The 26,166-nt window shown below is 39.3% G+C and overlaps 1 protein-coding gene across 1 annotated transcript in view; it reads right to left on the reverse strand.

Moving 5' to 3' along the window:
* The window catches only part of LOC123819693 (guanine nucleotide-binding protein G(q) subunit alpha), a 259,106-nt gene that overhangs the window by 64,357 nt on the left and 168,583 nt on the right, over positions 1-26,166 (reverse strand). Inside the window, exon 3 of the mRNA XM_045840150.1 lies at positions 12,553-12,707. Within this exon, the coding sequence (XP_045696106.1) occupies positions 12,553-12,707 (155 nt within the window). The remainder of the gene's footprint in view (positions 1-12,552; positions 12,708-26,166) is intronic.

The raw sequence follows: 26,166 nt of genomic DNA on the forward strand, positions 1-26,166 counted from the left end.
TTCCTGTGGTGAAGAAAGATCTTGACTTTCTGTTCTCAGAGATGAACAACACAGACTACTCACTGCCACTCCACTTATAAACACGTATTTGCACAGGAGAATTTAAAGAACCAGCACATGCAGTGGGTAAATATCTGTCACTCTGCACAGTAGGACCTGGCTAGTCTCTCTCCAATTCAGAAGAGAGACCTGAGCTCCCTGATAAACATGCTCAGGTAAGATGAAACCAGGGCACCCACCTGTCATTGAAAAGCACTTACAAGGGATGGCTATGAATGTGGCCCAACACAAAATCATAAATTTACTTAAAACATTATGAGGTTTTTTGTGATTTCATGGTGCAACATACTTAATGTGCGCACCAAGATAACTCTTCTTCTTCCAGTGCTGTCCAGAGATGCCAAAAGGCTGGACACCCCTGGGAAGCTGCCCTAAAAATACTGTTAGCAGTGTTGCTCTGTGAGCTGGGCATTACTGAGATGTCAGTTGAATATCTAAAACATTTGTTCTTGCAAGAATATTTTTTTCCTCTTTACCTTTCTTTTGCCTCCTTTCAATGTCAGTGGGGTTCACAGAGAGTAACAACAACAGCATAACAACAATGAACTTTTACTGAGTGCTTGCTGCTTGCTGGGCTCTGTTCTATCTGTTCCTTGCTCAGGTATGGACATGCTTTTATGGCAAGGGAATGGCTGTTAAAGATATTCCATACATTTCTGATTCACTTGAAAATGAACTGCAGTTCTTGATTGACATTCTCTTTACTTTGCCTCAGTTGGATGGTGGAGAGAAAGGCTCACTTTACTTAGAGAAAAATGTTAATCTAATGGAACAAAAAATACTGAAAGGTACTGTGTCAAGGCCTGCTAGTTGCAACATATATTATCTAGAACCAAAACCAGACCCAACCCAAACACCCCAATATAAGGCAAGAAAAACAAAACAAAACAAAACAAAACAACAAATGCTCGAAACAAAAGATGCAAACTATTTTCTACTAGAGAAAGGTCTGATAGACTCAGTAGCTACACCAGAAATAAAGGTATGCTGCAGATAATTTGCAAAGCAGGTCAAACCTACAGGCAACAAAGACCAGCCTTTTTCACAGTCAAGGAGAGGCCAGGGTAAAGAGCCTCTGCCTGTGAAAGTCCCAGCCCCGCATGTGCCCTTACTCTGAGTTTACAGGACACAGAGGGACCCCCAGCACTCTGCATTTCACATCTGCTTGGGGGGAAAACCCCATTCTGTTCCTTAGAAATGGAGTCCTGGCTCAGTAAGACCAGAGCATCCTCATTTGTTGAATCTCACATTCTGAGAAAAGGTAATGAAATAATCTCTTAACTGCACTGCACTTTCCATTGAAGCATCTCAGATTCTGAGAGAAAATGCTGGTGGAATATTGAGAGGATGAGTTTACGTTGGATTATTCCATTCATTTAACCTTTTACAAAGAAACACAAGGTCTGAACAAATTTATATTGCAGAGTAAATTCAGAGAGTTAATTATAGCTATAATTGGTTTTGTAGAAATGATTTTGAGTGGCTGCTGAGGTCATTCTCAGGGTGTTGCTATGGTGACAGGCACACGGTACATTTCCAAGGCAATGTATGTTTAACAAGTGGCTGGCAGTAGCTGTCTCCTGGTGTCAGGGAAAGAGAGCTCCTGTGGTATACAGGAGATCTATTTAACTGTGGCGAAGACAAGACATGTTAAGTCCCATAGAAAATGGGACTTAATGACTTGCCACTGCTTTGAGACATGAATAACTGATAACTTCATAATTGATTAAGAAAAAAAGTAACATTTCCCCCCATATGGTTGCCCACAAAGGCCTCTGACACCCCCTGGAATCAGGGAGCATGATACTATTGTCCATGGCTGGTCACCATCAAGGGCCTGGAACATAGCAGGTGCACCACCTGTGACCCAAATTAAAACTACTTCATGGAAAATGCTGTAGTTGTTAGAAAGGTGGTTACACCTTTTAGAAGCAAACAAAGGAGGAAGGGGTTTGTTAGCTACCCATCTTCATGCAATAACCTCTCAGAGCTATTATTGGCCTGTATTACGTAAGAACTAAATTTTGAATTAAAATGCCTCTGATGAATATAAAGACAACACAAAAAGGAAAAGCAGCATTTGTTTAACTTTATTTAGTAGATATGCTTCCTGCTCTTCTTTAGGTCCTGGCCACAAAATGGTATAATTTGTGTATCTGTTTTTTGCCTCTTAGTATCACACTTTCAGGCCTTGGAATTCACTCTCATCCAGGGTAAATGAAGGGAGTGTGTGGTACCTTTTTAACAGACAATTCTGACACAATCTCTTTAATGAAAGTAATACGTTTCTGATAGTTTTCAGTGAAAAGCAAAGCAACAAAGAGACTCACGTAGTAAAATTTCAGCAGTTCCTTTCCTACCATGAGCAAAATGTGGAGTCATCTGGAATTCAACAACACCTTTTGACCATGACATTCTGTAGTTGCTAAGGGTTTGAAGATTCCCAGCATGTGATCCCTGCCTACAAAAAGCTGACCAACTGTGGGAAGAAAAGGATTTAGTGAAGGGGAAGAATGGCAGCGTTTTATGGGGATGAGAGGAACAGTTGTACTTTTCGGACAGTCATTTTCCGGGAACCTGCTTGAACTGCCTCTAATCCTCGGTGATTATCCACAAAATATCTTTCTGTAGCATGGCTGATTTGAATGAAAGACTTCAGGAAATCAAGCACATTCATTTATAATGATACCTTGTAATGCTCATTTCTTTACACATTTAAGTTCAGGATCATCTCTGGCTGCAGAAAAAAAAATTCAGAAATGGGATATAATCCATTACTTTAAATGATTAAAAATATACGAGAGGAGCTTAACCATCACGAAAACAATATGTTCAAATAAAATTAAACATGGCATTTTCTCTATGTTTTTAAAAGACATGCCAATTGTTCCTTAGTTTTGACAAGTTTGTCAATAACATTTTTGAATTAACCTTCAAATTTAACTTGTCCTGCAATTTGACATGGAATGAGAACTTATTATTAACATTTTTCATTAGCCGCCCCATCACGTATGACTAGAAGGGTAATTGAAATTTAAACCAAGAATAGAATAGAAATTACAAATTCAAGTTACTTTTTTAAAAATGAAGGGAATATGAATAAAACAAAGACAATTTTGCAAGTAATCTGTATCACATTACAGTTTGGGGTCAAATGATTTATAAAAATTACAGACATGCAATCCTCAGCAATTATACCAAAAGAGGGAAAAATGGGTGTTGAGTAGAAAAAGAAACCTCTGACATTTAGTATAAACCCAACCAAACACAGTAAGAGAATGGAAACAGCGTCTTGGGGATTCATGTAGCATTCTGTGGGGATGTGTTAGGTTCTTCAACTCCTGTGTGTGAGGGCCTCCTAATCCAGAGGTGATATTTATAACAGATTTGCAGTTCAAGTCAGATATTAGGATGAAGTTCTGGCACAGAAAATATCATCTGGATAGAATTTCACATTTTTAATTATTGAAAAGAAGGTTAGAAAAACTAGGTTGACTTCATTAAAAAAATTAAGAAGACCTTATTGTAAGAGGAACAGTCTTGGGGGATTCGAAAGCTAGATCATGCTATGAGATCTTATCCGACACTACCAAAAGCAGAAGGAGCTAAGGAGAAACCAGAGATACCTGACAGTTGCTATGTGAGCACAGGATTCAAAGGAAGAAAGTACAAGAAGTTGTCAAAGTGAACCTAAGAAAGGGAGTTAAAGTTAACAGTTCTGCAAAACTGTCATCCTGAGAGTCAAGTAGAGGTTTTGGTACCAAGACCTTCACTACCCGAGACTCCACTCATCTGACAGACCCTGCTGTTGAAATGAGCCTGACTAGTAACCTGGTTAGGCTGGTCAGCCGCATGGGATTACTCATCACACAAACACTTCCATCTCCTGAAAAGCTCATTCTGTGGAGGGCAAATCAGCTTTCCTCTTTAACATCTGGCACAACATGATTAGCGTTCAAAGGGGTGCAGCATTTATTACAGGTATTTTGTTCATAAGAAGTTATCTGCTTTTAATTCAAAATTCCAAGTTTAAAACAAAGATCACTCAGTGGTAGCAGGTAGGTGACAATATCATGGTTCATGAAAACTACTCAAGGAAAAATATTCTACAGGATGAAAGAGAAGTCTAAGAGATTGTACATTTCTGTTTTTCATTCAGAAGAACTAAGTTAATCCAGAAAAATCAAATTTTAAAAACTAAACTAAATATCTATTAGAAGATCCTATCACCGTATCTGGTAAACAGTTTCAGTATCTTAGGATTCTTCTACATGGATACATGATCCAAACGTCTAGAAGAGACCACTGATGACAAATGGCGAATGGGCTGAACAACCAAGTGTCAGGTAGACACTGGGGCCAGGGCCAGGCCTGGGTCACAGAGACAGATTTTTAGGTCTGATGCGCAAACAAGTAAATTGGCCTTATAATTAAAAACAAAACAACGATCAGAGAGCAACATAGATGGGTGGATAGATGAACAGACTGATATTGGATGAATAGACGGATAGATAAAGGGAAGAAGGAAGAGAGAAAGAGATTTTCTCAATTTGCCTTATTTGGTTCTGTTAGTTTATTCGTCTGTTATCTGATAACTTTCAAAGTTGATGAATAATTTGGACACAATTTTTATATTTCTAAAACATCCAAAACAACAGCAGAGACTGCTTTTGATTCTAGTCTGCCTCTCTTGAGATGTAATGGCAGTGCTTAATTCAGTCAATTTACATATATTTACTGAAAATCTGTTGTAAGTTAAACTCTAATGCATTTATGTGTGCTGAGGGTTGGCACAGGGAGCTGGTACAAAATACTTAAAAAATGTATATATATATATATTCTTGGCCTTTGGGACATCAGGCTCCCTGGGAAACAAAGATAGCACAGATGAATCAATTAAGAAATAATTAAGTGCCAAATTGTGAGCTGCTAACTATGAGCGCAGTAAGAAGGGAGAGATGATTATGAGCTGTAGTCACTAGAGAATAGTGTCGAGAAGATGTGGGGGATGAGTTATACCATGCAGGCAAGAGAGAGATGAGAAGAAATTTTAGCAAAGACAAAATTTAGGTATTCTTTTATTACTTATTCATTTGACAGTTTCACTGAAAGCCAGGCACTGTGCTTAGCACTGAGTGGGAACCACAAAGCAAAAAAGAAAGGACATGATTCTGTCCTCAAGGAGCTTATAGTCTATGGAGATAAAAATGCTGTAAGTAAGCACACTACAATGCAAACAGTATGTGGGTCACAACAGAGGTTCCAGTAGTCATAGCCAAGAGTTAGCCACGAGCAAAAGGTTACTGATTAAAGCAGGTCTCTAGTGGTCATGTGACCTTAACTTGGATACTGATTCTATAGTATCAGAAGTTTCATTTTGACAAGGGTGATAAGGTCTGAGGAGCTGGTCATGCCAACTAACTTTATTAAACTAATTTTGGTAAAAATTCAACCCATAACTTTAAATCGAGAAGCCAAAATAATGAAGAAGAACATCAGGGTTGGCCAATCAGAGTGCAAATGTTGTCTGGTAGGCGGGAAATAAGAATAAAGGAACCTAAATGACCTTAAGGGTTATACGAGGATAACAAGGTTCTTGGGCTCACCTGTAACCACAGAGGGGGTTGCCTCCTAGTCCATTCTAGTTCTAGATACAGCAACTATTTGTGGGCATTGTTGCAGCTATCCAACTCTGCTGTTGGGTGCAAAACCAGCTATGGATAATACATCAGCAAGTGAGCTTGGCTGTGTTCCAATAAAACTTTATAAAAAGCAGCAGCAGGCTGTATTTGGCCTGCTAGTTTGCCAATCCCTGTTCTATAGTAATAGCACTCTGGTTTCAGCTGGGTACAAAGTCATCCTGAGTAGACAATGGAAAGGACTGTAAGGAGAGATCACACTACTAGAGGTGCAAACGCCAAAATATGAGCAAGCAGCAAACTGACAATGTGAGGTATATCTCCCACCCCCACTGCGCCCTTTAGGCAGAGAGAATGAATGGGCACACAGGTACCAGGCAAGCCCTTTCCTTACTAGGCTCTGTTATAAAGGTTAGAGAGTAGCTAAGCTTATCTTATTTCTAACAGCTCCTTAGAATCATCAGTGTTCACTGTGGAAGACAAATACAGGAAGGGGTTTTTTTTGTTGTTTGTTTGTTTTTTTATTAAGCAAAAGGTTATTTGGCTCATTAGATAACAAAATAAAACAAAAATAAAAGTAAATATGTCACTTGAAGTGACAGCACTGATATGCCATGTTATTACTGTCACTCTAGAAAAGAGCAAACATATTCAAGATCATTGCCCTCTTCTAAAACAATACTTTATTTAGCCACATAAAGAGTAATTTTTATCTTCATTACATTTCCAGGTAACTTGGGGGTGCCAGGTTTTCACCTGACTGCACAGGGCAATGGCTTCTCAGTTAAAGGAAGTCCGCCATCATAGACTCAAAGGACTTCAGAATGTAGAAGAAAATCTTCAGGTTTCAGGCTTTTGGCAAAAAACTACTCTGTGTACAACTTATAAGATCAAATAATTCCTAATCTCACTTTACTGAACATCACCCCAAAGAGTTTAGTAGATCAGACATTGATTTCTGAGGCAAGCAAGGGTCCTACTTAGTCAATGCTCCCAGAAGTGACAGAGGAAACTCGACTGCTGGACCTGACCCAATGTTTTTGAACATACAAGGGTCTTGTCCACCTCCAAAAGCCTACAATAGGCTTACACTTCTTTTTCATCATCAGATCAAGAGCAAAGTCAGAATGGCTGCGAGACACAGAGTCAACATACCTGGACTTCAAGTATTTGGATCATCTATAAAGAACTTTTTTAGCAAGATACCTCTTCTAGAAGGATTTGGCCCTAAATCAGGTGGATGAGCTAACTTACCTCTGAAACTCCTTTTACATTTTAAATTCAACATTCAAATTGTTTGTGCATTTAAAAATTAAGTTAAAAAATCTAAACATAAGTTAGATGTGAACTCCAATGCTACTTATGCCCAAAAGCCAATTCACTTATTTACGTTGGATTTATGGACTCTGGAGCATGCGGAAATTTCAAGAAGGTGCCTGAACTGACACACAGATACAGAGAACAGACTGATGATTGCCAGAGGTGATGAGGGTTGAGGGACTGTGTGAAAAAGGTGATTCAGGGACTAAGAAGTACAGACTAGGAGTTACAAAACAGTCAAAGCAATGTAAAGTAAAGCATAGGAAATACACATATAGTCAGTCATATTCTAATAACTATGGATAGTGCCTGTTGGGTACCAGAAATATCAGAGTAGCACTCTACTTTATCAAGTATGTGACTGTCTAACCACTATGCTGTATGCCTGAAATCATACAAAATAATACTGAATGTAAACTGTAATTTAAAAAAAATTCAAAATTTAAAAATGGTGTCTGATCTACTACATTTCTTGGAGGGGACTGCAGTAAAGTGAGATCAGGAATTATTTGATATCACAAGGTGTACACGGACAGAGTAGTCTCTTGCCAAAAGCCTGCAGAGTTAGAACTTTTCTCATTATATGCCAATGTGATTGAAGTTTGTGTTCTCTGGCTAATGTCAGGGAGCTTTCCGTACTGTAGGCAGTGAACTCATTTGGCTTGATGTTTCAGTATATTAAAGCAGGTGGTAAACCCCAGGGAAAAAAGTAAACCTACAGCCATCTGTTTATCGTGCTCTTTACCTAAAGATATTCAGAGCCCTCAGGCTTTTTCACCAATAACAAAAAAAGTTAATAAAGGAATTTGCAAAGACTCTTCAGCATTTTAGAATGCTTTTATTCTTGCATTAATTTAGAATTGGAAGAATGTACCAAATGAAAGCCAACTGCCAACTTATCCCAAACTGCTTATCCATCGTCTGGAATTTCTCATCTCCTCGTTTCTATCAGTCCTGCCTGTCCTTTGAGCCATCTGATTACTTATTATGATCAGCAATTTGGCTAATCAAAGCAGGAAAAGGGAAGCTCAAATCATTTTATTGTGTCCTGCTTACTGGCTTTATTTTGACCACAGCAAAAAGTTACTGCGTGGAGTGAGGAGGGGTGGGGTTGAGACTGTAGACTAACACTGAAATTATCTGTGACTCAGAACATCTTCCACGCTGTATGAATAACTGATGCCTTGTTAAACATGGCTAAGATTTCTAGATGAAAATCAAAACACTGCTGGGTCTGTTTTCCTGTAAATTTGATATGAGTTTCCCTCTTGCCTTTATACTTATGAGATTACCTATAGGCAACACTGGTAAAAATTAATAAATAATTTGTACCTTTCTTGGAAAATGATTTATCTAATCATAGATATTTATCTATTAGTCTATTATATTTATTTATCATTTATCTACCTACCTACCTACCTACCTATCTAGTCTGTCTCCCATCCATCCACTCATTCATCCTGTATGAGGCTGTATTTCACTGTAGTTAAAAGCTTGGGGTTTAGAGTCAGCACATGGAAATTCGGCTCCTACTCCTATCACTTACTAACTGGGTGACCTTAAACAAGTTGCTCAACCTCTCTGAGATAAGTTTTCTTCTTCTGCTTAATGGGCATGATAAGAATTATCTACCACTTTGGATAGCTTTAGGGATTAAATAAAATAATTCATGTAAATGCTGAGCACAGAATCTAACACACAGTAAGTGTTCAGCAAATAGCAGTTATTGTTTTTGATAACAGAGCTTTCCAAATCCCAGACTTTCAAGCACAGCAGGAAAAAAGATATGACTTGAATGCTTTCAGTTCTGAAACTTCATAGTTCGTCTATAATGGCCATAGGAAGATAGCACCTCAATCACAGTCATTGAAATACTGGAAATTACCTATCTATTACTTTACGAAATAATCATTTGTGAAGGTCAAACATGAGCAGTCACTGGTAGGCACTAAGGGGAGAAGAGAAAGTTTAGCACACATGGTAACATATAACATAGATATGTACGAAGTGTTAAGATAGATGGCATAGTGACTCACTAGCTGTGGTGTTGGGCAAGACTTTCAGTGGATGTGCTTTCTGAATTGGGTTTTGAAGGATGAATAGGAACTCCCCAAATAGAAAAGAAGAGAGGCATGCTTGGCCTTTGCTCTCAGCATTCCTGGCAAGTGTCCTGCACTGACTCTCACAACCAGCAGAGTCCTCGGAGAGAATAACTGCTCTGATGCAAACTTTAAATTAAGCATGTGTGCTTGGCAGGCCCCAATGTTCACCATGCTAGAGATTAGATATCTACGTGTTCTCTAAATCTAAACTAAGGAACCACAACTAGAGGCAGCCAGTATTCAGAGAATTTGGTCTTAAATCAGACAGATTTCTATAACGTGATGATATTGTATAAGAAAGCAGGTCTATCAATGAAGAGTTTTTTAATTTAATTATAAAGATAGAAAAACAGAGGGACCTCACCGAAAGGAAAGGAAGGGAGATAAAATAGTAAATATATACCAGTAGAACGTACACAAAAAAGTCAGAAAGGAAAAGGTGGAACTACCTCAAATCCAGAGAAAGAAATTGAGTTCTTCAGTGCAATCATTAATGCTATCCCTACAGTGCACAGAGCATCTGCTGGGACTATGCTGGAGAAACATTTGGAACACAGCAGCAATTGGATGAAGCCAAAAAGCCACCTGTCCTACCTTTGTGCTGGGAGGGTTTTCCTGGCTCAAGACAAGGAAAAGTGCCTGTGACTAAATGGGGAAGAATAAAGTGACTCTAAAACTCAGGCCTCCTGGCATACTGTGACTGAAGGCAGGTCAGCCAGGCTGCTCGGGCACTGATGCTAAAACATCCCAGGGAGAGAACAGAAACACAGGGCCAGCCAACTCAGCTTTCCACATCCAACTCTTTACCTGACTAGCAGGAACAGATCGGTTCTATTCTCCTTAAAGTACGTAGGGTCTTCTTCTAGGGAAAATGAATGGGGAGAGAGGGGGGAGAGAGGGGAGGGGGAGAGAGAGAGAGAGAGAGAGAGAGAGAGAGAGAGAGAGAGAGAGAGAGGGAGGGAGGAAACAACAAAATACTTCCCTAGGTTTCATTTAGCTAAGGTGGCAGCTGTGCATACTTGACCAGGAGATTCCCAGTTTATGCTGCTATCAAAATTATTCATAACAACCCCTTCCTTCTCAAAATGTCCTGGTTTGGATGAGTAATGGTACCATCACCATCAACTTAGTCTATGTCACAAATTACTGTAACAAGAAGATTAAAATATATACCTTTCAGCAGAAAATGTATTTCGGGATAATCAAAGAGTGCCATTTGAGAAGAAAACCTTCCACTTCATGGAAGAATGCCAATGCAGACCAACTGATAAAAGTAGAAAGTCGTTTTTTCACAAATCCTAATGGAAGTACTAAATTAGACAAGAATTATCCACTAGAATCCCAACTACCAGGTGAAGAGTTGATGCGGGACTGAATGTCCCTCAGTGACATCGCTCTGTGTCTAGTGGCAGGAGGAAAAATGTAAGTTTATAATGGACGGGGGGTTGGGGGCCTGATACCGTGATGAGCCCTGACCTCACTAGTGATGGGCACCCTGGTGCACAACATCGGTTTTGCATTCTACCTGGAGGGTCTCTCTCAGGAGCAGGAGGCTAATGGTGTGCTCAGGGGGAGCCTGAACCCTGGTAAGCCTTTATTATTAGATATTGGTGCTCTGGTGGCCCAAATAGCAAGACCTCTGTATAGGGAGAACAGATTAGGGGAAGAGGAGGAGACAAGATTGATGATAACAGTAAAAAGATAAGCATGAAAATTATGAGAGGTGGAGGATTTATTCATAGAAACATACCTTTATAGTGGAGGATTTATTCACCAGTAAAGGCTAGGAGAGACATCATCGCAGCAAAGTCAGGAGTAAGGAGGCATTAAAGGGGAATCAAGGATGAGAACAGAGGGGTAAATACGCAGACAGGAGAAGACAGAGTGAGCAGGAACAGGGAATGAGGGATAATACACAACAACAATGCGGGCAGATGAAATTTGAAATGGCAAAGGAAACAGAAGGACAGAGGGGGCAGGAAGTAAAAGACAGCTGGTCAAAGGTTGAGGGGGCAGAATTGGAACACTCAAGGGCTGAATGCATCTTTGTCATCTCTGTCCTCACGGAAACTTAAATGTTAGGCACTCAGGAGAAAGGAAAGGAGGGAGGGAGGGAGGGAGGGAGACAGGGTAGACGGGGCAAGGCAGGCAATCAGATGGCAGAAGAGAAAGACTAGGAATAGGAAGAGTGATGTGAAGAAAAGAGAAAGTAAGGAATGAGTAAAGCACACATTTCAGAAGCACACAATGGGGAGTAATATTAGATAATTAGATAATGAGCATTCTATATCACATTCCAGAATTAAGTAATTCAAATTTACTTTAAGAATACCAGAACTGTTTTGATCAGCAACCATTTCTGTGGCTGACCTGAACCATGACTTATCTTATACAAAGGCCTGGAACTGGGGTTAAAGCACGACCAACTTCATAGAAAAAAAACAAAGCTGAATAGCTCTTGGATTTTCTATGCACAACTGAGTGAAACCAAGCAGCCTAGGGGGCTCCTTACCTTCCCCATGGTCCTGCTCTCACCCAGAGGGTCATTTCAGCATACGAACTGACCTGAGGCAGCTGCATATTTTCCACCCATTTTCCTGTCTGCCCAGAACCAGCACAACAGGCAACTGCTGGTTAACATAATTAATGTAGACAGAAATCTGGCTAAATACTACAAAAAAATCCATTTTTCAGGCGCCTCATTATCTAGATTGCTGACTGCATTGATTGCATTAATCCAATGATGACCAAATCTTTACTTTCTTTCTGTTAGGCAAAATTTAATCTAGAAAACTCATAAATCTCTCTAGGATGCAAACCTCTCCCAGGACACATGATTTTGATTGACAGCTCACAAAATAACTTTGGCATGCATGCAAAATTAGATTCACACACAATTTTCATGAAAAGATAAACCTATCCATCAACATAATTTTGGCTCCAAGAAAGCAGTCAAGGTTTTGTGTCTGGAAACTGGAAACGAGGAAGTCTGATGTTTTAGAAGCCATAATCAAACATATCTGTTTGCAGTTCTTACTGTGTGTAGGTGTTTTCTAGCACATACATAGGATTATATATTTGTATTAGGAATTAATATTATAAGATTTCAAGTGACAATGGGGTATGTGTAGAATGTGTTTGAGCATTGATGGTTTGATATTTGGGGGAAGAAATGAGTTGGTGATATCAGATTCCTAGAGTTTTCAGTTGGTTTTTCACACAGAAAACAGTAAAAGAAGCACACTCCCTAACTCGTGATGCCAGTCCCTTATGAGGCTGGCCCAAGTTTAATATCTCTACTTCCTAACTTTGAAGTTTGAATTAGATACTTCATACAAGTCACAGAACACAGACATAAGTTATCATTGCAGAGCACCTGCACATGAAAAGTAGAAAGAAAGATCCAAAGGGCCTCTTGAATGAATACTCACTATTTGGTAGAGTCAGATAATTGATATTCTCGTCGTCTATCATAGCATTCCTGGATTCCAGGATCATTCCATAAACTCTTTATTGCATCTACGTATGGATTCTCAAAAGCAGACACCTTCTCCACATCAACTTCTCGAACTAATTGTGCATGAGCCTGTTAAAAAAAAATAGCAGTTTTAATCTCCTTTTCCATCACTGATCATTGCCTTTGGCCCACACATTACGCTGAACACACAATGAAAGATGTCATGCTATGCACACGACTGGTTTTAGGTGATAATAGTAATCCTAAAGAAATTAATATTATTAAAGAGAAAAGAAGACAGAAGTAATTATCTCCTCTACAGTTCATTATAATCAAACACATGACACACCCAAACCACAGGCGTTCCGTCTTAGCGGAAACTCCATCAGGACTCGTGTCCACAGTTCACGGCGTGTGAAACCACTGCAGCAACAGTGAACAGTGATGACTTACTTTGAATGACAGAGGCCATTCCCCCCCCATTCCTACACACCCCAACTTCTAAAATATTTATATCTGCCTTATCTACATTATAAGATTGAAGACCCCAGTCAATATTTCAACAAAGAAAAGGACTTTGTTACTTCATTATACAACATATAGCAGGAAAGAAGTAAGGCGATTGAAAAATGTTTTTCAGTAAGACTGAAATAAAAGGTTATATGGTCAACTTCCAAATGAACCAGAATGTACCACTGCTTAACAATCCCAACTGAAATAGATTTCACAGATGTACTATATATGTGAATTACACATATACATAAATATGCAAATAAATATAATAAATAATTACCTTGGAAATTGGAAACAGATAATTGATAATTGATTCAGTCTTGATTTTGTACAAAAAAACACAAACTTCTGAACTAGGTTAGTGAATGGCTATCATAGTCACATAATGACCTAGTTGTTCATTTTGTAGAGTTATAGAATTATAACAAATCTAATCCATGTCAGGCCTTGTCTAGTTCCCAACCTTTACCATCCTGCTCCACCCATAAGTGATAGGGGCCCCAGGTCATTAGTCTAATCTTGACTTTAGTAAGGGTTTAAAAAGTCTAACATGCTAAGACTGAAGGAACCATCTTTCTTGCTAGCTCTGTTCTGACCTGGACAGTCAGATCTAGTGATGGAGAGGTGCTAGCTCCACAATGAATCTCAATCTTGGAACACACGTGCCTAGAGTTGCTTTTTGTACCTAGTCCCTGCCCAGGAAATCTGCTGTATTATCCCACCAGCGGTCCTGCCAGCCTGGAGTCCCGTTCCTGGATCCCCTCCGGATGGGCCTACCTCGATCACAGTTCCCCACGAGATTCGCTCTTTGAAAACAATTATCACTGGCTCCCCAGTGAATCCCTAGCTGTGCTCCACTTGGCTCTGGAGCCCTTGTTTTTCTGTGTTGATACCAAAGGCTGTACTGGATGCACCTTCTCTGTCTTCAGCCTGCTCCATCGAAGCTCCTCCAAACATAAAACACTAGACGCGGGGGTCTCCCCCACCCCACCCAACAGGGATGCAGAATGTTAACTTTCAACCCTTGCCTTTCTGCCGTTGCTCACTGAATACGGTCAAGCTCTAATTCTTTGTTTCCCTACATGTGACAATGATTACCCTGGCTATAATCCTAGATTAGAGTACTCATCGCTGCGTCTGTATTCCAGGGTTCTCTGAAGGATTCGGTGGATCTTGGAGGGCTGCTGGGGGCAGAAACAGGGACATACAGGGTGGTTTCCTACAGGATGTACTCTAAAGACAGGGTTTTAAATTTGACTCTGCCTCTTCTTAGGACTCCAAGTAAATTGCGTAATCTTTCCAAATGTCATTTCCTGGTGGGAACACACTGCCCCACTAGCCTCACGTGGCTTTGTATTGTGTTATAATACTGTAGAGTCAGTGGTTCTCAAAAGGTGGTCCACACACCAGCAGCATCAACTGAGAATTTGATAGAAATGCAAATCTTCTGGTCCAGTGTCAAAGCTTTTGAATCAGAAACTCTAGGAAGGAGAGGCTGGGCCACAGACTGGCTGTGGGAAACCAAACAGAAGAAGCCCACGGAGGCAGCAGTCACTCCAAAGGGCTAGGGAGCCATGGAAGTAAGTAAAACAGGCAGGACAGATGCAATGGGGACTGCTGGGGGCTGTGGCATGCTGAGAAACACACTTGCTATTTAAAAAAGGAAGCTACTACTGAGCTCCAACCAAGTGCTGCCATTGGGAAGGTAGGGCCATTGTTGCCAGATTGGCCAGTTTTTCCAGGGAAGTCAAAAATCTAGATTTTCCTGGGAAATATCTCTAATTTTAAATATTGGCAATCTTTTAAAACATTAATAAAGCATATCTGTGTCCAAGTTTGATTGGGGGCCATTCATTTGCAGCATCTGTTCTAAAAGCGTCTTCTCCGTTTGCTCCCCTACTAAGCTTTACCAGTGACACTGTGTCCTGCGTAGAGCCCAGAAGACGGTGGCCGGACACTGGTCAAATCCACACATGCTAACAAGTAAGAGATTTCCAGAACTTTTCTGCAATAACCTTAGGCAAACTATTATAATATCCATAGGGATAAATGGTTGAGAACTTTCTCTGAATTGGCTAAAAGCTACCTAGTGACACAGGTTAGTGGAGGCAGTATTTAAAAATGAATTTGATATGTACTACACTAGGCCAGCCATGTCATTTGGAAGGAGTTCTGTTTCTGTATCTAGAGAAGTTAGCTTCTGCCAGAGAAAATAGTTTCCACATACCAGACACTTTTCACCATGATAATGAAATGTTTACTGGACCCCACTGCGACACGAGGTAATACAGCAAGCAACCAGGGAGCTAGGCAGAGCTCCCACGGGGGGACAGTCCATATGGTGGCAACCAAACAAAACACAGGATTCCGTGGTGCAGGAACAAGAGGGAGTTCTTACATTTCATCCTTCGTTTCAGCTGGCTGTAAGGGTATTTAAATAAAGGCAACACTCTCAACAGTGTATTGTAACTTTCCACTGAGAGCCTGCTCCTGTAAAATGAGACTACTCTCTATTGCCAGAAAACTCCAGCAGTTTCCTATCTGGCTATATCTGTGTGCTTTTTCTTACATCTGCAATGTCTCCCCTCTTGCTTTCTCTACCTTCCTTTGCTTTTGTTCTGGGGTTTCATCATGTATCATCTCTATGATTTTTCTTCTCTCCCCCAAAATATAGTCTTTGTGTCCTTTGAACCATGGAACTTCTGCATTTTCCTTTATGCTAATGGGTATGTCTTATTTCCCTCCTGTAGACTATACACTGAGGGAAGGGGCTGTAGCTTACTGACTCTAATTTATTTTGGGACCCAAGACAGAGTAAGCAAATAAACATTTGTCTAATTTTATTGCATTTAGAAATACATATAAATACTATGCCAAGTCCTACAAGTCAAAGTCAGTTTCTCCAGGAAATTTTCCATCCATTACCTATTCTCACAGCACTATATAATCCTTAACGGCACTTATCTCAGTAGCTGGTGTACAAGTATTTTTATGATATTTGTTAATATCTTCCTCCCTAATTGCAGTATAAGTTCCAAAACAGACTCAACATTGCAGTATCAAAGCCTAGCAGAATGCCTGATAAATATTTGTTGAATGGAGAATGCAAGGAAGGAAAAAAAAGAAATTGTATTAAACTGGAAATCAGGATATCTAACTTCTAGCCCTGACTTTACCTCTAACACTAGCCATCACCCTTAGGAGAAATTACTTTATCTCTTAATAACTTCACTTTTCTAGTCCATAAAATGGTTTAGTTGGAGTAAATTAGAAACTTCATCTATCCATAAACCATATAATTATGAACATATAATAAATATAGCTACAATGCATAGAGGACCAAGGAGTTATAAGTCTTATTTCACTGTCCCTCTAGGAACACACAATATCATTTATTAAAATAAGACTTCACTACTTCCAACAGTACCTAACAATACAGGATGAATCACAGTTCAGTCTGTACATGAGCAATGCCACATGTGGACTCGGCAAGTAGAACTTGGTGTGGACAAAGGAGGTCAAACAAGGCCTCAAAGAAAAGACAGGGTTTGTCTGACAGGTGGAGATGAAGACTCATGACGTTTCCAAGGAGGAGGAAGAGACGGATAAAGTTCACTGGACAAAATAAAAATGGCACTTCCTTTAAACTGTGAAAAAAAGTCTAATGAGGAGTTTTGTGTTAACTATTAATTCAAATTAACCTCCACAGTGAAAGCTATAACATGGACGATATCCCCTATGAACACTGAGGAATCAATGTTCAATCAAATCAATCCATTTCTTAGCACTCTGAGAAATCAACCTCCAGCGTTCATGGAAGTATACTGCCTTATTTTATTTTATTTTATTTTAATCATTGTTCAAGTACAGTTTTCTGTCCTTTACTCCCATTCCAACCCACCCACCCATCCCTCCCCACCTCCCTCCCATTTCCACCCCTCCTAGTTTTTGTCCATGTGTCTTTTATATTTGTTCCTGTAAACCCTTACACTGCCCTTAATAACACACAGATCAGCACTTTGCCTGCATCCAGATCAGAATTTCTAAGTCATTTTTTACTGACTCCTAAGCTTCATTGTTTAATTCCATCCTTGTTGTTTTGGAAAAGAGAATTCAAATACTATCAGCTGTAATCTGCATTTATGTAAGAGCTTTCAACTGAAGTTCTCTAAGTTGTTCAAAATTATGACAGCATCTTACAAAATATACACAGAATTTTAAAACTGCCTATACAGATGACTCCAATGGAAGTTCAATCCTCTCACTTTTTTTGGTAAAAAATATTCTGTATGTGGCAAGAAATTTTTTTAGTATGCTAGAGTAAGAAGTTAAATGAGACCCTTTTCTATTTGCCCAAATGTCAAATGTAAATAGTAGTAAAAATCATAATTATGTGAAACTAAACAATTACTCATAAAAACTATGATAAAACAAGTAATTTCTAATATAAATAACAAATCAATCCCAATTCACTACTTTTTATTTTGAACATTGTACAGAGAAAAGCAAAACAGATGAGTTAATCATATAAACAAAATGTAAAATATAATTCTATTTCATTTTAAGTTAGAATTGTACACACTGGATAAAAATATTTAATGGTGAATGCTAGCTTTCAGAATGCTTACCAAGCTGGTGGCAGGCCTTTGAGGGAACATTGTGAGAACTAAGTAGCTACTCTTAGAAACCCTGGCAGAATTCTAGGGAAAGACCGCATGGAAACCGCAAGAGGTGCCAATGCGGTAATGTCTTGTTTTAGTGATTCGGGGGTCATAAAACTTAGGTAAATCCTAGACGTGTTGATATTTCCATGGTTGCTTAGGCAAAGGGAAGGAAGAACTGAGCTCCCACCATAGTGGGCCTTACGCTGCCCACAGAAGGCCAAGGCTTCACATGAAACAGAAAGGATTTTATAGTCACTTTGGAAGGATTTTTAAAAACTCATTAACACCTCATGGTGGCTTTGGGCTGGAATGTCACACCTATTCCAGTTCCTATAATCCAGAAGTAGAAAAGCAAATGGTAACTCCTACATTTGTGGAAGCTCTTCCACACAAGTATTTAGCTCATTAGGCCTGCTCTGTTCGATGGGATGCTCAGCGCATGGAAGGCCTCTAACTCAGAGAAAGTCCCAACCACCGTCCGTTTTAATTCCAAACCAAGGCTCACAGCGTCTCATTCTTTTTCCTTAGTCCTTATCTTTCTTTTGGCATTTGACTCTAGAGAAAAAAACCTGCAGACCCCTAAATAAACTGGAAAAAAAATGCCAGGCTTTTGTTTGTTTTGTGTTTTTTTTCTGCTGCTCACAGGAAGTACAAAGTAAAATGAGGGAATATGAGATCAGATTGCTGTGTTGTAACCCCACCTCCACCATGCACAAATGAAACATGACCTTGGGCAGACTATTTAACATCTCCAAACCTGTTTGCTAGTCTGTGAAATGAAGGTAATAATAACACTTAGAGGGTTCAAGTACAGAATGCAAGTGCAATATTAAAGGCAGAGCCTAACACCTAAAGGTACTAGTTATTTAAAAAGTAAAAGAAAAGGAAAACAGCACAGAAAGCATAAACCATGGTGTACACACCTACTAGCTTCTGTGATTTGGGCAATTTGCACAAACCTTAATTTGCTCAAATGTGAAATAACATTCTGGAGGTCATACTGGATAATGAATCTCTCTGGCTCCTCAAATTTACAAGGATTCCTTAGCATAAATTTCCTACAGAAAACTTGGATAAGAACTGAACACCTCACCATCTCTGACTTCATCACAATTTGAACAGCTGACCTTCATTAAGGTGCATTATACACAGAACGACAGTCGATGCTTTTTTTTTAAAATGAGCATTACTGCATAAATGACGAACACAGCAGTGTCCCACCGAGCTGCCGCCGGATGGGTTCACATAGCAAGTGATTCATTCCCACAGGACAACCTCTGCATTTTTACAATTCAACTCACTGCTCAGCAAAACTACAAATTACTACATGACACAGCCTTTTGGAGTCCCTGATGAAGATGATAAATCCTGTGTCTGGAATCCTTCCGAGCCAGGGATCTGCGGATTCTCTTTTACTAAGTGCCAATGCCCTCTTCACCCCAGTATCAGGAGGCCACAGTCTTTCTCAGTGAGAAATCCAGAGACCAGAGGAGAGAAGAGGAAGGCTGAACAACAGCTTGAGATCAAACCAGGTTTCCATCATAACTGTCACATTCCAGCCTGTGCCTTCGGGCAGGTCTCTCAACCTTCCTGAACCTCAGCTTCCTCATCTATGAAATGCAGGAGGAAAATTTAAAACCTTGTTAGTAAAATGCCTTAAACAATATAATTATGAAATCTTGCATTTTCTCAAAATAACTGTTAATATTAATTATGTCAATGACTATTTACCATGTGTCAGGCAATGCACTAGACACTGATAAATCAGATAAATTCTTTTTTAAAAAGATTTTTTATTTATTTATTTTTAGAGAGAGGAAGGGAGGGAGAGGGAGAGGGGGAGGGAGGGGGAGGGAGGGGGGAGAGAGAGAGAGGGAGAGAGAGAGAGAGAGAGAGAGAGAGAGAGAGAGAGAGAAACATCAGTGTGTGGTTGCCTCTCATGTGGCCCCCATTAGGGACATGGCCCACAACCCAGGCATGTGCCCTGACTGGGAATCGAACCTGCGATGCTTTGGTTCACAGCCCGTGCTCAATCCGCTGAGCTACGCCAGCCAGGGCGATAAATCATGATTTATCAGAATTTATGTTAAATAAAATGTTCCATATAACAAAATATCAGATAGGACAGTTTATCAAAGTGTCACATATTATTCTATGTTTACTAGAATTTTACAAATTGATTTATTGTCCCATTATTAAGTTTGCTCTTCCATCATTCTATTTTTACTTTTAAATTTCCATCATGGTATTTGCCAAGGCAATCAACAACTTATAAGGCACACTGCCTTTCCCAAAAAACATTTTCTGAAAAATTATTTCTCTGTTTGGCTTTGCTTCACTATATAGGCTGGATTGCTTATTCTAACATATACTGGATTCCTTCTTGAGAGAAGGAAATACTCTTTTATTAAAGATTTTATTTATTAAGTTTTAGAGAGGGGAGAAGGGAGGGAGAAAGAAAGGGTGAGAAACATTAATGTGAGAGACACACTGATCAGGTGCCTCTCACATGCCCCCAACTGGGGACCTGGTCCCCAACCCAGTTATGTGCTCTGACTGGGAATCAAAACAGTGACCATTCGGTTCTGAGGCTGGTACTCAATCCACTGAACTGCACCAGCCAGGGCTCCATTTTTTTTCAAAAATACTATTTTTCTTTTAAAGGACTCAATCTCTTTCTTAGCCCTACCACTATTATTTTCCATGTAAAATATTCTTCTATTTAGTTCTTTGCTTACCACATTTTCCTTTGTCATGTTTGTCTGCCATGCCATAGTGATCAGTATCAATGACCTGTGGGTCAGATGCTTGATACAGAGTGGCCAGCGGTTCCAGAGAGACTGGTTCCATCACACAGAACCCCACCCTCAGGACTGTAAAATACAGGGACGCAATGTAAAATTCTGCACTGTTTGAAATGCTTCATGATTATGATGATGATACCACAAATGTAAATATATACATAGATAATACTACAAAAAGTTTACTTTCAAATAAATTATACAAAGTCATAATTATAAATTAGAAAATGAGACTCTTTTAAATATATATATATTCATAAAGATTTGAAATAATTAGGTATCTCTGTATGGTTGCCTTCAAAGAATAGTTTGAGGAATGTTAGTTACTTGGGATTTTAATGGCTGCTTATTTGAAAATGGGTTCTAAACTCAAAATCAAATAAAAGTGGAGAATGATGGTTATAAAAAGTTACACAGATGCCTGTACTACAGAATTCAGAATCTTCAATACCGTAACGGTGCTGGGGACCCAGCGCACACAGCAGGGTTGGGGATGCCACTGTGATTCTCCAACTTTTTGATCATGGCAGCTTTCCCCCCTCAGTTCAGCTGATGAGACTGGTCTTCTCATGGATCATATTATGCAAAACACTGATTAGAGACTGGGACTCTCAAGAAAAAACAAGGGGTTGATTTTACGTAACTGCAACAATGAATTAACTGACTCCCCCCGACTCTGGCATCATAGGTAAATGCCTGCTTTACAGATTCACATTTTCCTTTATGAGATCACGGTTTGCACGGGGCTCATTTCTTGACGATAATACGTCTCAGAAACCTAATCGTTTACTCTTTGCAGCATCTGTGCTCCTACAGTCTTATTAACTAGAAGAGCATGCTGCTGGTAGTCTGGGATTTTATTTTGTTTGACAACAGGAAAAACAGATAGAGAAGATTCCCCTGTTCATCTTGGTAGACTTGCAAACAAAGCCAGAAAAAAAAAAAGATAAAGAACAAGCTCCTTAATGAAGGGTGGCCACGATGCTCCTGGGAACTCCAGAGTCCCGCACAGGGAATGAAATCTTTCTGGGATGTACAATGTGAAACCTGACCACTGCAGCTTCAGATCCTGTGGCCAGAACCGAAAGTGAAAAGGGCTCTCAGTCTCCAAACCTCACAGGAAAAAAAAAAGGTTCTTAGAACACTTACTCAATTATCCCTTTAACTCAGAGAGCAATAAATGGCTCCAGTGGTAAAGAATGTAAAAAGAAAGGATAGCGACGGTGCCAATGTGTCCTATCCAGAAGGGTAATGAAACATTTAGGACCAGAGGAGCAAGAAGGAAAGGGAAATAAAGAGAATCCACATCTCACTAGGCAATTTTGTTTTTCATAAATTTAAAAAAAATTGGGGGGAGTAAGTAAGTTATATAATTTGTTGCTTTGAGAAAGGACCCAAGGTCAGAAAGAATACAGATAAGAATCAGTTATAGAACGATTCGTGGACCAGTACTGAGAAACCTGCAACCTGCTAAGTGAGTGTATGATGGCCTAGTCTACACGTGCCACTTCTGAGTTTGGAAATGGCTTGAGTTTTAAAGTTAAATTACTAAAAGTTAATGTTGTATATCTTTGAAATATTTACTGACCAACATATCAGTTTTATTACATTGGTACTATTAAAATATTCTCAAATATAAAATTCTTCCCCAAAAGTAAAACTTTCATATAACCGTATAGAGTACAAAAAAATGAGAAGAATTTTTCTTGGTATATTCATGAACTTTAACCATGTTCTTAGCTGTATCTATTCCTAATATCCTGTCCCTAACAGTTTTCAGAAGACTATGTATTTTTTCAATATGAACATATTATATACTTAACTATTTTATAAAAATGCCTGCAATATTCTTCAAAATTGTATTAACCATTTTAGGTTAATAAATTTAAGTTAACATTTTCAGATGGGTTCTTCTCTGTGGGCCTTAACAATTTTAATTCAGAAATGTCCTCTCTTTTAGGGACTGACATAGACCTGTAAAGCCCAGAACAAAATCTGCTAACCAGAAGGTGTTCTTAACTCTATTATTTTTCATATAAAAATATGTAAATATTTCAGTTCAAATGTTTTCATAGGAACTATATTTTTTCCTATCAGTTCATAATGTTATTCTTTCACAAATACTTTTAAGAGATGAAACTCATGATTGGTAGATTATCACAGCTTGTTTAGACAAAATTAGGACTTGTGTGTGAGTCACAACTAATTCCAAGCACATGTCTGCTCCATACGCTTCTTAATTTAATAAAGGTTTTATTTATCATGACACCATGCATCCTCAAGAACTATATTCATGGCATTATCACAAAATACTTTTATTTTCAACATTTTTAGGGAATGAAAAGCGTTTATCATTGAATTTTATGTGGCTGATGATACCACTATAGCCACAATGGTGGATGTTAAATATCGACAATTTTGTACAAGTTACACATTCTTGAGGCAATACCTCGTTACCTTGTTACCTCAAAATTCAGCATTTAATTTTTCGTTAAACATGCATTTTCACTTTTTTTGTTTAAAAAAGCTTATTACGGCTACAGGGATTTATTGCAAACTAAAAGCATGATCAAACAACAAAACAAACAGTAATAGATTTGTGCCAAACAATAAATGACAAGGCACAGAAGTGAGCAAGACTCTCAGTGCTGATTTTCCACACACACCTCACACCATTTCCCGTGGACCCCACTCAGCGAGGGCCTGGTGTCTTAATGGACCTCACAGCCCACAGACGAGGGCACAGTGTGCCTGGCTAGTCACGGCGCAGATGGTAAAGATGGCGGCACCGCAGCCTTCTCTCCTGTCCTAGGGGCCGAAAGGAGCTGACTGTCCCTGTCACTCTTGTCCAGGCTCACTCTGTGCTAGTGCAGGTGCCCATGCGCCGTCTTTGAAAGAGAGGTACAGTTACACTGCATCTGGGAAGGATTTGGAAAACAGTTGGAAAATCTTTCGGATTTAATCAAGTGTTAAAGTGAGAAATTTGTTCAACTGCATGGGCAGTATCTGGAAACACAAGATGAAAGCCTATCAAATCCAACCCCGGTCTTTCAGTGCAACTATTAATCAGAATGCTTCCTTAAAAAATAAAAACTCGACCAAACACTAAACCTGCAGGATGCTAAGACAACAGGTGTAAATCACAAGCGTCTCGGGCAAACCAGGACTCCGGACCAGCCTACGCATGGGAAAAAGACTTGGGATAGGGAAATCAAGAAGCCCAGGAGTAGGCTGATGGTCTACAGACCTACCTGGTCTAGTACAAACAAGTTTTTTAACAGGGGCACCACCTAAAACTGAGAGAATTCCCATTAAACAATTAATTTCCTACTTCTCTCAATAAATGGAAGATCCAGTAACACTATGCCCATATTCCAAGAGGACAAGAGGCTGTAGCCAAGTAGGCTACCATTTACACCTCACTATTGTCAATAATGATGGGAGACAGCATCATTCTTCATGGAAGGGAAGAATATTCTATGTCTTAGAATGCCAAAGCTAGCTAACTCACTCACTCACTCACTCACTCACTTAAAGGCTAGAGCCTGGCTGGCTTCAGCTTGCCTGCCTGGCCCTGAAGTAATCTGATTTTGCACCCCCACCTCAGCCACAACTACCTTCTTTGTGTGCCCTCTGAGTAAGAGGAATTGAGAATTATACTGAATATGACTCCAACCAGTGGAAATTTTCTTAGCTTCTTGGTCAGGATACATTAAAAAATAATGTACACACAAGATGTTCCCATGTTTTCTGCTCCCTCGCCCCTTAATTTATACTCTAGAGAGGTGGTTACACTGAACCTCAGACGTGTGTTTGGCGTTGCAGTCCACCAGGGGGACCAGAGCCCACATTAGGGACCAGTGCTCCTTCATGGTCTGTGTCGTTAGGGGTCATCACTATCTCAAGGTACAAGGCACTGGGGCTAAGGGCCTGTGGCTCTGCGGTCAAACAACTGACTTTTAACCATGCTCCCATTTACTTGCTTTGGGCCGCTCCAAGCCTCAGCTTCGTTAGTCCTAAATAGAGGAAACGATACCCTTGCCACAGCATTTTATAAAGCTCAAATGTAATACTACACATAAAACAGCAGAGAAACAAGCACGCACTAGGGGCTCAGTAAACAGAAGCAACTCTGCGTTTGTATCTCAAGCGTGATCCAAAGGGAATGATGGTGAAATATCCTCACCTAGCTCTTTTCTTACATTCAGTGAACCAACTCTTTTGAGGATTTCAACTTCTGGAAGCCTGTTCTAAAAACTATAAAATAATTTCTATGATTCCTTCCAAACTGCTGTACAGCACTATCAGTTTTATATCTTAAGGAAATGCTGTTCTAAACTCTACCCTAAATTATGAGTTACTGATTATTATTTTACAGTTATAACGGTTTTCCAACTAGCAGCATGCTGACTTAAAGTAATACAAGTTTTTTTTCCTCCACAAGGAAATCCAAATCTCATTATATTACATTCACCTCAATGTCATGTTTCAAAAGGGCAAAGTCCACAACCTGATTACAACCTTTTCTAAGACACCCAAATAGATGCCTGTGAAGATTTTACCAGGGATTATACATCCAGAGATGCTCTTTCCCTTAAATTTCGGTGAGCTTCCTGTGAAAAACTAAAATGATGGGTGATGTAGCGTGGGTCATGGAATAAAACCAAACCAAATCCATCTCGATATAACTCAAAAGGGCTTAGCATATTTTATTGCTTTTTCAGGAAGACAAATATGCATATTGCCTCTTATATGTATTCTTAGCTATATATCTATTTTTGAAAAGGTTTCATGTAAGTTCCAAATTTAGCTACTTCCTTTTGTTGTGCAATCTGAGCTACAGTCCATCTCTGATAACATTATAATCTTCACTCAAAGGCACATTAACATTATCCAAATGTTATTATTCTCATCTGATGGCACAGAAACCGTCTTTCAGAAGGAGGATAACCTTTCACTAACCTCTTTTATATTTGTGGATAGTACAAGATGACCTTTAATTCCAGTCTCCAGCTTCTATGACACTATTATTTTAAATAGTACTTTAAAACTCCCTTTATTTGGAAATAGGAAATTTCAACCTTTGTAGAGCTTCACCGTCTTTTATTAAACAGATCTCTTGCTATAAAACTCTGAGTTCAAGGAAGAAATTCCGAGAAGGCAGAGGATGGAGAGGAGAGAAAACAGAAGCGGCAGCAGAGAGCAAGTCGGTGTGCCAGAATGAGGCAAAAAGCAATGGCACTCACAAAGGCAGAGGTTTCAGAATCGTTTGCCTAGGTTAATTACTGTTCTATGAAAATGCTCTTCTCTTTTTATTTTCCATTCATTAGTATTAACATAAGAAAGATAAATTATACAGAGAGATAAAAATCCAGAGGTGGGAAGGGAAAACATTAAGTAATATATTCAAAATTATAAGCAGAAACAACCTGAGTGCTCAGCAGTAAACGAAGCCCAGAAGCTGTGCATTTATGAAGAAAATCATTAGTCACAAAGAGCAGTAGCCCCTAGTCAGAAAGCTAAGCAACAGATGTGATAAGGAAAGGATGTGGAGTGAAGCCTCAGTCTTCCTCAGTCTTCCAAGAATTCTATCCATCCTTCCAAGTAAGC

The sequence above is a fragment of the Phyllostomus hastatus genome, unplaced genomic scaffold (genome assembly GCF_019186645.2).
Source record: "Phyllostomus hastatus isolate PE091 unplaced genomic scaffold, TTU_PhHast_1.1 phas_contig_34, whole genome shotgun sequence".
Classification (NCBI taxonomy): domain Eukaryota; kingdom Metazoa; phylum Chordata; class Mammalia; order Chiroptera; family Phyllostomidae; genus Phyllostomus; species Phyllostomus hastatus.